The 12,412-nt window shown below is 36.6% G+C and overlaps 1 protein-coding gene across 4 annotated transcripts in view; it reads right to left on the bottom strand.

Moving 5' to 3' along the window:
- Nucleotides 1-12,412, bottom strand: part of LOC121378858 (glutamine--fructose-6-phosphate aminotransferase [isomerizing] 2-like) — an 87,080-nt gene that overhangs the window by 46,440 nt on the left and 28,228 nt on the right. For all 4 annotated transcript variants that reach the window (XM_041507202.1, XM_041507203.1, XM_041507200.1 and 1 more), the window contains exon 6: nucleotides 5,509-5,637. In XM_041507202.1, coding sequence (XP_041363136.1) covers nucleotides 5,509-5,637 — 129 coding nt within the window. The remainder of the gene's footprint in view (nucleotides 1-5,508; nucleotides 5,638-12,412) is intronic.

The raw sequence follows: 12,412 nt of genomic DNA on the forward strand, positions 1-12,412 counted from the left end.
TTCATTCCCTCCATCAGTGGCAGAATAGTAAACAGAATTCTGATTTCATGGATGAATCCTGCACTGTGTTAATGCAGCTATGATCAATTAATGAACAATGATTCTGCGAGCATTGCTAAAGCAATATTTAATTATGTCCCCTGCCAGGCCTAACTAATTTTCATGTAATATAAGAATTATTACATTTCTGAGCAGGCTATAGCACATTTACTGCTTCCATCACTGTGACATTACAGTGCACAACCCGTTGTCCTTTAAAGTTGAATTAGACTGGACAAGTTTTCCAAAAATGTGACAGCTTGAAGCATGTTTTGGTAGAAGTAACTGCTGTAGCTATTTTACATAATTCAAGTATGCTGAATCTAAAAATGGTTGTTACCAAGCTGAATTTTCAGTTATTTGGCTACTATAACATAAAAAACAAGATGGCCACCACCATATTTTGATAATATTTTATTTTCAACAATTTAGGGCCATAATCAAATAGAAACATTGTCTGTGAGTATATACTCAGTTTGAAGACAATTTAATTACCTTAGTTTAGGAGGACTGCCACTGGTGGTGCGTGATTGTAACCTAGTTTTTGCCAATATAGCCTTCTTGGCTACACATTACCTACAATGTCTTGTTCACAATATTCATAATTCTACACATATAATTTTTTTTGAGGTATCTCAGTGTTTGCAATGACTCAAAATATGTACCGTACTATCAAGGTCAGAGAAATATCACAATTGGATTTATAAAAATGCTAAACGAGGTAGACCATGATCATGCCCAGGAGTGGTTGAACAGTACAGGGATGAGAAGAGGAGGTATAGTGGGGTTTGGAGTCGGTATCTGGATTAAAAATCCCATACCTCGACTGGGATCCGAACCCAGTACCTACCAGCCTGTAGACCGATGGACTAACCACGACGCTACCAAGGCCGGTGCATGCACACGTGTGCATGCATCGTCTTAGGAGGACAGCCATTCTTGAAGAAACCCTCTACTGGAAAGAACCGGCTTCGGTGGCACAGTGGTTAAGTCATCGGACTACAGGCTGATAGATACATGGTTCGCAGCCCAGTACCGGCTCCAACCCAGAGCGAGTTCTTAAGGGCTCAGTGGGTAGGTGTAAGGCCACTACACCCTCTTCTCTCTTACTAACCACTAACCAACAAACAACTCACTCACTGTCCTGGACAGACAGCCCAGATAGCTGAGGTGTGTGTCCAGGACAGCGTGCTTGAACCTTAATTGGATATAAACATGAAAATAAGTTGAAATAAAAAATAAATACTGGAAATGTTACCCCCTCTTGTATCAATATTTTAAATTTTTTATTTCATCCCTCTTGCATCGCCACAAAGAGGACTGCCACCCAGACTAGTTTATATACTAAAGCACGTGCAGTTATTCTCTTTGTACTGCATATGTTTTTTGTTTGTTTTTTTGGTGTTTTTTACTTCAGTCAAACTGCATACCTTGGCTTTTCTAAATTCTAGCATTTTGTCTTCACCCCTGTATTAAAAATCAGATTTAATATATATAATTTAATGGTTATTTGTAAAGAAACATTTTATTTATACTGGATTTCTTTTCTCAAAAAGTGTTATTTGAGTTGTTATGGGTTTAAAACTTAATAACATGTTTGTATATGAATTTTAACCTTATTTATTATGAAGTTACATGCCAATTCATTGGTTTCCTTTTGAAGCAAATGGACTATATATGATGAGCACATCATTGTTATTCAACAAAGAACATTCTAGTTTTGAATTTGGCTGTGCAGTTAAATTTGAATGTGATAACCGGAGGGCTAGATGAAGTTGAGAAGGGTCAGTAAGATTTTTCTTGAACTAGCCCTGCTGGCGACCATGGTTTTAATGTTAATTTTCAACCCTGGCAAGTAGGAACTTCACTAGCTGGATATGTGGTGTTCATCAACTTGTAGTGAGCTATCACCATTATAAAGAACAATTTTAAATTCTTCTTGGCATAATGGAATAAAAAATTGTGAGTAAAAACGGATTCAAGAGTCCTAACACTGTTAAAAAGGGGCCAATTAAAGCCCATGAAACACAAACTTGTTCTGCAGCTGTATGTGAATGAATGAATGAATGAATAAATGAATGAATGAATGAATGAATGAATGAATGAATGAATGAATGAATGAATGAATGAATGAATGTTTAACGACGCCCCAGCATGAAAAATACATCGGCTATTGGGTGTCAAACTGTGGTAAATCCAAACAGAAATATTACGAAAACATAATTTGAACTTTGGTATAGGCAAACGATGACACCCACCAAACTAATTTGTGTAGATGGCTTGTTCTATTAATTGAAATATTACGAAAACATAGCTTGAACTTTGTTATATGCAAATGATAAGTGTCACCAAGCAAGCCATTTTTTGTCTATTTTGTAATGGTGAATTGTGAAGCAGCTGTATGTGATAAAGCCATATACAAAATTCCACGAAGTGATCTTAGTGTTAAGATCACCTTAAGTACATAACTGTCTTATGTACTTAAGGTGATCATAGCACTAAGATCGCTTCTTGGAACAGGGCCCAGGTCAGTATCTTAAAGCATTGCAAACTGTTATGGTTGTAATATTTCTTAAGTTCAAGGGCCATAAATGTCAAAAAGGGTTAAAACCACACGAAAGTCAAACTTGAATTATACCTCTCCCTAATAAATCTATATGCAAAATCTGAACTTGCTTGTTGGCCATTCCCAAATCTGATCTGCGAATATATGTTATTTAAACCAAAATCTGAACTCAAAACCTTTACACATCGCAAAGAACTTTGGAAACCTATGATGGTTATAACATCTTCTAAGTTCAAGGGTCATAACTCTGTCATATATGGACAAAATCCCCATGAAATTCAAACACAAAGGTCTCTTAGGCTCTGTTAGACATCAAAGCATCCTCTTTGCAAGTATTTTAGCATTGCACTGCAAGATGGCAAAGTTGTGAGAGTTTAGTGAATTAGGCCCCAGATCTATAAGTCTACATGATAAAACTCAATATGTTGAGATATTGTGCAGAAACGTTTGGAGAACTATATACAGAAGAGACATACATATAGATGTATGGCAATTCAAACATGGACTACCATTCAAATGAAATCACTGCTTAAACAACCAAACTACATTTTGTTTTTCATAATTTTTCTAATTTTTCATGCTGAGGTGTCAAACATTAATTTCTTTATTCATTCATTAATTCCTTTATTCATTCATTAATTTCTTTATTCATTCATTCATTTCTTTATTCATTCATTTCTTTATTCATTCATTCATTTCTTTATTCATTCATTTCTTCATTCATTTATTTCTTTATTCATTCATTCAGTTCTTTAATTTCTTCATTCATTCGTTCATTTCTTCATTCAGTTCTTTATTCATTCACTCAGCGCTTTATTCATTCATTCAGTTCTTTATTCATTCATTCAGTTCTTTATTCATTCATTCAGTTTTTTAATTTCTTTATTCATCAATTCATTCAGTTCTTTATTCATTCACTCAGTTCTTTATTCATTCACTCAGTTCTTTATTCATTCATTAATTCTTTTATTCATTAATTCCTTTATTTATTCTTTAATGCCTTTATTCATTCTTTAATTCCTTTATTCATTCATTAATTTCTTTATTCATTCATTCATTTCTTTATTCATTCATTCATTTCTTTATTCATTCATTAATTCATTCAGTTATTTCTTTATTCATTCATTCATTTATTTATTCATTCATTCAGTTCTTTATTCATTCACTCAGTTCTTTATTCATTCATTCAGTTTTTTAATTTCTTTATTCATTCATTAATGCATTCCATATTGTTTTACATAATTATATGTTTAATGATATTCTAAACAATGTAAGTTTAGTTGTTTAAAAGGTTCTGTTAGTCAGAAACACTTTACAACAGCAGCGAACAACTCAGGACTGTCCCTTTAAGTTAAATTGAGGACAGATGAGTACAAGAAGATCAATGTTCGCAGACGGACTGACACAGTTCATTAGAGCACAGAGAACTCTTGTTTGACTAACATGATTCCTTACATCCCTCCCTCTGTGAGAGCACCACCTGTCTCACAATGTCCACAATCAACTCACTGTTACAGCTTAGTCTTAATCATTCAGCCAATGAGAAACAGTCCTCCAGACAGCTCAACCAACCAAACTGTTTGTAGCAAATGGTCCTTATTTGTTCTAACAATCCTTCAACAATTTTCTTGTTTGGAACAATCTGTGGCGTACACACAATTTCGTCAGTGTTACTTCTTTTAAATTACATTTTACAAAAATCAAGACACAAAGTCAAACATGACTGACTTTCGTTTTCAGGAAGTTTAATCTAGCATTCTTGTTCTTAAATGGAGAACAAATAATATGTTTATGTCGTGTGGATGTTAAGACTATAGTGTACTGATCACAGAAAAGTTAAAGTTTGTTAAACTGTTTAATGACACCACTAGAGCACACTGATTTATTAATCATCAGCTATTGGATGTCAAACATTTGGTAATTTTGACGTATGGTCTTAGAGAGAATTTTTTTGTTTTGTTTAATGACACCACTAGAGCACATTAATTTATTAATTTATTAATGTTTAATATTTGGTAATTTTGAAGTATAGTCTTAGGAACCCGCTACATTTTTTCATTAGTAGCAAGGGACCTTTTATATGCACCATCACACAGACAGGATAACACATACTACAGCCTTTGATACACCAGTTGTGGAGCATTGGCTTGACCACAGAAGTGCAGCAGTAATGAGATAAAATTATGTTAAGGGATATGTGTGAGCTTTGTTATCTAATATGAAATAAAATATGGCACAGGTTACACATATGAAGCTAGATTGACAAAACTAAGTCAAATGACTTGTCTCTCCCAATACTTTACGGAGAAGTGAGGAGATTTAGGAAGAATTAAGTCTGAAAATTTAGAGAGAATTAAGTCAGGTTGAAGTGAGGAGAGGATATTTCGTGAAAAGTGAGAAGGGAGGATATTTTGTGAGAAGTGAGGAGATTTTGTGACAAGTGAGGAGAGATTTTGTGAGAAGTGAGGAGATTTCGTGACAAGTGAGGAGATTTCGTGAGAAGTGAGGAGATTTTGGGAGAAGTGAGGAGATTTTGGGAGAAGTGAGGAGATTTTGGGAGAAGTGAGGAGATTTCATGAGAAGTGAGGAGATTTTGGAAGAAGTGATAGAAGAACTTCTGGCCTCGGTGGTGTCATGGTTAAGCCATCAGACATAAGGCTGGTAGCTACAGGGTTCGCTCCGGCTCCCACCCAGAGCAAGTTTAACGACTCAATGAGTAGGTGTATGACCCCTACACTGCCTTCTTTCTCATTAACAACTAACAACCAACCACTAACCCACAGTCCTGGACAGACAGCCCAGGTAGCTGTAGTGTGCTTGAATCTTAATTGGATATAAGCTGGAAAATAAGTAATAAAAAGAAGGAAAGAATATCCATTTTGTTATATATCTGTATCACTCACCAGTTGCTGGATGGCCATCTCGACGAGCTCCCGGAACGACAGGTTCTTGTGGTTCACGTACAGATGTTTGACGAGCTTCACAAACACCTCCGTGTCAGTCTCTGACTCAAACTCATGGCCCTTGGTTATCTGCACACACGAAAAAACAAACATCAAACACATAATCATCATTATTAGCTATATGGTAAAAAATATCTTGGTACATATCATATTGATTGGCACACTACAACCTTACAGGAACGTCAACTGAACGAGTTGAATTCTATAAATTATGATCGATTATGAATAACAAATAGGATATTAAACTCGCTATCATTTTGTATCATGTTTATGTTCATCGTGAAATAATTTTCATTGTCACTAAAACTCTTGTTGAACATTATTTCACTCAGGACATAGACATGATAATTTAACATGTTATGAAATGGAAGCTCATTTAATATCCTATAATATATAAATGTACATAATTAAATTTCAGTCTATATACATATAATTATGGCAATTTCATTGGTTAAACTGTGCTTAAACATGTCCTACCGGGCCCAGTAAACGTTTGAACTCCAAAGTTCAAAGACCACATGTCCTACTAGGCCCACTAAACGTTTGTACGTCCTAAGTTAAGGACCACATGTCCTACTAGGCCCACAAAACATTTGTACCTCCTAAGTTCAAGGACCACATGTCCTACTGGGCCCAGTAAACATTTGTACCTCCTAAGTTCAAGGACCACATGTCCTACCAGGCCCAGTAAACGTTTGTACCTCTTAAGTTCAAGGACCACATGTCCTACCAGGCCCAGTAAACGTTTGTACATCCTAAGTTCAGGACCACATGTCCTACTAGGCCCAGTAAACGTTTGTACCTCCTAAGTTCAAGGACCACATGTCCTACCGGGCCCAGTAAACGTTTGTACATCCTAAGTTCAGGACCACATGTCCTACTGGGCCCACTAAACATTTGTACCTCCTAAGTTCAAGGACCACATGTCCTACTGGGCCCACTAAACGTTTGTACATCCTAAGTTCAAGGACCACATGTCCTACTGGGCCCACTAAACTTTTGTACATCCTAAGTTCAAGGACCACATGTCCTACTAGGCCTAGTAAATGTTTGTACCTCCTAAGTTCAAGGACCACATGTCCTACTGGGCCCACTAAACGTTTTGTACCTCCTAAGTTCAAGGACCACATGTCCTACTAGGCCCAGTAAACGTTTGTACATCCTAAGTTCAAGGACCACATGTCCTACTAGGCACAGTAAACGTTTGTACATCCTAAGTTCAAGGACCACATGTCCTACCGGGCCCAGTAAACGTTTGTACATCCTAAGTTCAGGACCACATGTCCTACTGGGCCCACTAAACGTTTGTACATCCTAAGTTCAAGGACCACATGTCCTACTGGGCCCACTAAATGTTTGTACATCCTAAGTTTAAGTTCAAGGACCACATGTCCTACTGGGCCCACTAAATGTTTGTACCTCCTAAGTTCAAGGACCACATGTCCTACTGGGCCCACTAAACGTTTGTACCTCCTAAGTTCAAGGACCACATGTCCTACTAGGCCCACTAAACGTTTGTACCTCCTAAGTTCAAGGACCACATGTCCTACTAGGCCCAGTAAACGTTTGTACCTCCTAAGTTCAAGGACCACATGTCCTACTGGGCCCACTAAATGTTTGTACATCCTAAGTTAAAGGACCATATGTCCTACTGGGCCCACTAAACATTTGTACCTCCAAAGTTCAAGGACCACATGTCCTACTGGGCCCACTAAACGTTTGTACCTCCTAAGTTCAAGGACCACATGTCCTACCGGGCCCAGTAAACGTTGTACCTCCTAAGTTCAAGGACCACATGTCCTACCGGGCCCACTAAACATTTGTACCTCCTAAGTTCAGGACCACATGTCCTACCGGGCCCACTAAACGTTTGTACATTCTAAGTTCAAGGACCACATGTCCTACCGGGCCCAGTAAACGTTTGTACCTCCTAAGTTCAAGGACCACATGTCCTACCGGGCCCAGTAAACGTTTGTACCTCCTAAGTTCAAGGACCACATGTCCTACCGGGCCCAGTAAACGTTTGTACCTCCTAAGTTCAAGGACCACATGTCCTACCGGGCCCAGTAAACGTTTGTACCTCCTAAGTTCAAGGACCACATGTCCTACCGGGCCCAGTAAACGTTTGTACCTCCTAAGTTCAAGGACCACATGTCCTACCGGGCCCAGTAAACGTTTGTACCTCCTAAGTTCAAGGACCACATGTCCTACCGGGCCCAGTAAACGTTTGTACCTCCTAAGTTCAAGGACCACATGTCCTACCGGGCCCAGTAAACGTTTGTACCTCCTAAGTTCAAGGACCACATGTCCTACCGGGCCCAGTAAACGTTTGTACCCCCTAAGTTCAAGGACCACATGTCCTACCGGGCCCAGTAAACGTTTGTACCTCCTAAGTTCAAGGACCACATGTCCTACTGGGCCCAGTAAACATTTGTACCCCCTAAGTTCAAGGACCACATGTCCTACCGGGCCCAGTAAATGTTTGTACATCCTAAGTTCAAGGACCATGCACATATGTAACAGGCCTTTTGATTTCATGGTATTGATCGTTTCTGGTACTGTGTCAGTAGCTTGTTGGTAAAATCACAGAACAATTTTTTTATTTCCCATGTTTATTGTATCGAGTACGACTATTCAATGAAAATATGGTCAATGCCTTTAACAGATGTGCACCACATACATGCATGTTTGAGGTCTAATACAATGATAGGAACAATGCCTTTAACAGATGTGTACAACATATATACATGATTGAGACCTAATACAACTGATAGGAACAATGCCTTTAACAGATGTGCACCACATACATACATGTTTGAGGTCTAATACAATGATAGGAACAATGCCTTTAACAGATGTGCACCACATACATACATGTTTGAGGTCTAATACAACTGATAGGGACAATACCTTTAACAGATGTGCACCACATACATGCATGTTTGAGGTCTAATACAACTGATAGGGACAATGCCTTTAACAGATGTGCACCACATACATACATGTTTGAGGTCTAATACAACTGATAGGGACAATACCTTTAACAGATGTGCACCACATACATGCATGTTTGAGACCTAATACAACTGATAGGAACAATACCTTTAACAGATGTGTACAACATATATACATGTTTGAGACCTAATACAACTGATAGGGACAATGCCTTTAACAGATGTGTACAACATATATACATGATTGAGACCTAATACAACTGATAGGAACAATACCTTTAACAGATGTGTACAACATACATACATGTTTGAGACCTAATACAACTGATAGGAACAATACCTTTAACAGATGTGTACAACATACATGCATGTTTGAGACCTAATACAACTGATAGGGACAATGCCTTTAACAGATGTGCACCACATACATACATGTTTGAGACCTAATACAACTGATAGGAACAATACCTTTAACATGTGTACAACATACATACATGTTTGAGACCTAATACAACTGATAGGAAGAATACCTTCAACAGATGTGTACCACATACATACATGTTTGAGGTCTAATACAATGATAGGAACAATGCCTTTAACAGATGTGTACAACATACATACATGTTTGAGGTCTAATACAACTGATAGGGACAATGCCTTTAACAGATGTGTACAACATACATACATGTTTGAGGTCTAATACAACTGATAGGGACAATGCCTTTAACAGATGTGTACAACATATATACATGTTTGAGACCTAATACAACTGATAGGGACAATACCTTTAACAGATGTGTACAACATACATACATGTTTGGGGTATAATACAACTGATAGGGACAATACCTTTAACAGATGTGTACAACATATATACATGTTTGAGGCCTAATACAACTGATAGGAAGAATACCTTTAACAGATGTGTACAACATACATACCTGTATGTTTGAGACCTAATACAACTGATAGAGACAATGCCTTTAACAGATGTGTACAACATACATACATGTTTGAGGTCTAATACTATACAACCAACCATAGAAAACCTAGTTTGTGGTTTGTTTTTTATTTGGAACTACCACATGGAACAGTTTACCAAGTCATATTACAAGATCAAGGATTGGTGACATTTAAAAGCTAACATAACACCACTAAATGTAATTATCCTAAATATCTGGCATGAGATTACATTTACAGAAAACATGTCCGATATTTTTGTTGGGCCTAACAGTCTAGTAGTATAGGTTCAGCCATTTTTCTTTTATTGAAATCATTAAACAAAATGACATACAGTAAAACCCCACCTAATGACCACCCCGGTACTAAGACCACCTTGCTATAAAGACCAATAAAATAAAGATCAGAAAATTTCCTTATTATTTTATAGTAAAACTACCCCAGTATTATGACCACCCCACTACTATGGATTACGACCAGTAGTCAGACCCAAGGGTCATTTTCACTGCATTTGGATCCCACAAATGCAACAGTTCCCTCCCATTCTGCCTACAACCCATTTTGCCTACAACCCAGTATGCCTACACTCAGTTTGCCTACAGTATGAAAAAGTGACATTCCCAGTTCATAGTGGGACAATCCCTATTATTTTGTGTCTCAAACCAACATAAAAATATTGTATTACATAAACAATTAAGATTATAATAAACATAAGTGATGTAATTGGGGCTTAGTTGCGCAAAGGTGATTTCATGCTCTTTATGGTGATTAGTATTAGTCCAATGATCCCATACTGTGATCTTTACTATGTGATCACAGTGAAATGGCCTTCATGATTCTTTGATATAGGATTAAAGTTAACTTCGTACAAAATATTTGTTTAATATTTGTGAGGTCATTTTATAGTTTAATTGTTTTTGTTGTGTAATGTTGTGTTATCATTTTTATAATAAAATATGTGTTTGTCATATTATTTTGTCATGTTATTTTTATACATAGGGACCATACATGGAATGCTCCACTTTTAACTGGGGATGGGATCTTTTCATACTGAGTGTAGGCAAATTGAGTTGTAGGCGAACTGAGTGTAGGCAAATTGAGTTGTAGGCGAACTGAGTGTAGGCAAAGTGGGTTGTAGGCAAAGTGGGCTGTAGGCAAAATGGGAGGACACCAATGCAACCACAGCATTTACATGTCATGCCACAAAAGTGACAAACAATAAACAATGCGTTAAAATCTTACCTAATTGTCCACACTATGGTGTTAAAGTTAATTTCAGGTATATATATTGCTCAAACTAGCAATTAAATAGTCTTATATATATTTAGTTTGAAAGGTATTACTTTTTAACTAGAAAGGCCTAGTTAATTCTAGAAGGTACAGGGCACATTCATTTTATTGTATAACCTGCACACAATAATGTTTTTTTTTTACAAAAACAAATTCTATACTATCCTAGTACTTTATTTTTTCACAGAAACTGACAAAAAAGCAACGATTAGCTGCAATCAGTCAAGTGAGACAGAATTCACTTGTTTGTATTACCTTTGGGGCAGTGGACATCCTAAAACATCAGGAGGGTGTCCTTTGTCCAGACAGTTGTTAATCTCTATTGTGTAGTAATTAAGAAGAACAAAGCTGACAAATAACTGAAGCAGGTCATTATTGCAATGTAAATGTTAATACGCCGTCATCGCCAAGCGATTTACACATTACTGATGGCAACCGAAAAGGAGAGTGTCCTTTGTCCAGACAGTTGTTAATCTCTATTGTGTAGTAATTAAGAAGAACAATCAATATTCACAATCAATATTTACCAAATAATCACAATTTTGAATGATAATGTTGCTAATTCGGTATTAGGACCACCCCACTATTAAGACCACTTTTAATAAGTACCGCCAATAGTCGCAATAGCAGGGTTTCACTGTAGTATGTTTTTATTTTTTTCATAAACTTTCACATTGTGTGGGGTGACCAGAAAGCACTGAAGGCATTTGTACATGGTCATTAAATCAATTCATTTCTTAAACTAGAGCTGGTGTAACCCAGTTCTGTCCACAAACAGCCATTCAGAAGTAGCCTAACTATAATAAAGATGTAAAGGTTTCAGGATTTTGAATGACAAGTCATTATTATTCATATTATTCAAAAGAAGAAAGTAATAGGTGTGTAAGTTGAGTGGTTATGTGTCTGAAGACAATCAAATAACAGTATTTTATATGAACAAGGACAAAGAGTATGCTACAAATACTACAATAACCAGTTAAATACATTAGCAGGTCCGTGAACAAGAAATAATCAACCAGGTAAAATTGTGTCATGATATATCTAAAGATATATTTTATATGAACTTTTACTTGTAAACAGAATGCTCTAAATACTCCAATAAGCAGTTAAAACATTAACAGGTCATCAAGAAATGATAATCCACTAGGTGTTTAAGTTGTGTTATTATCATATCTGAACACAATAAAATAGCAGTATTTTATATGAACTAATACTCCAATAAGCAGTTAAAACATTAACAGGTCATCAAGAAGTGATAATCCACTAGCTATAACTTGTGTTATTATCATATCTGAACGCAATAAAATAGCAGTATATTTTTTGTAATTACATATTCAAACCGTATGCTCTAAACAGAACTAATACTACAGTAAAGTACTCTTATAATGAACTGGAAGGGACCATGCTAGTTAGTTCATTATAGCAGTAGTTCGTTGTACACATTTGCATAAGTTGGTTATTAACGTATAAGGAGATAAAACGGGACTTTACAATCAATTCATTCTATGCAGTTGTCTGTTCTAAGCATGTTCATTATAAGTGTACTTTACTGTACAATAAACAGTTAAAAACATTAACAGGTCATCAAAGAAGTGACAATCAACTAGGTGTAAGTTGTGTCATGATATATCTGAACCCAA

The sequence above is a fragment of the Gigantopelta aegis genome, chromosome 8 (genome assembly GCF_016097555.1).
Source record: "Gigantopelta aegis isolate Gae_Host chromosome 8, Gae_host_genome, whole genome shotgun sequence".
Lineage (NCBI taxonomy): Eukaryota > Metazoa > Mollusca > Gastropoda > Neomphalida > Peltospiridae > Gigantopelta > Gigantopelta aegis.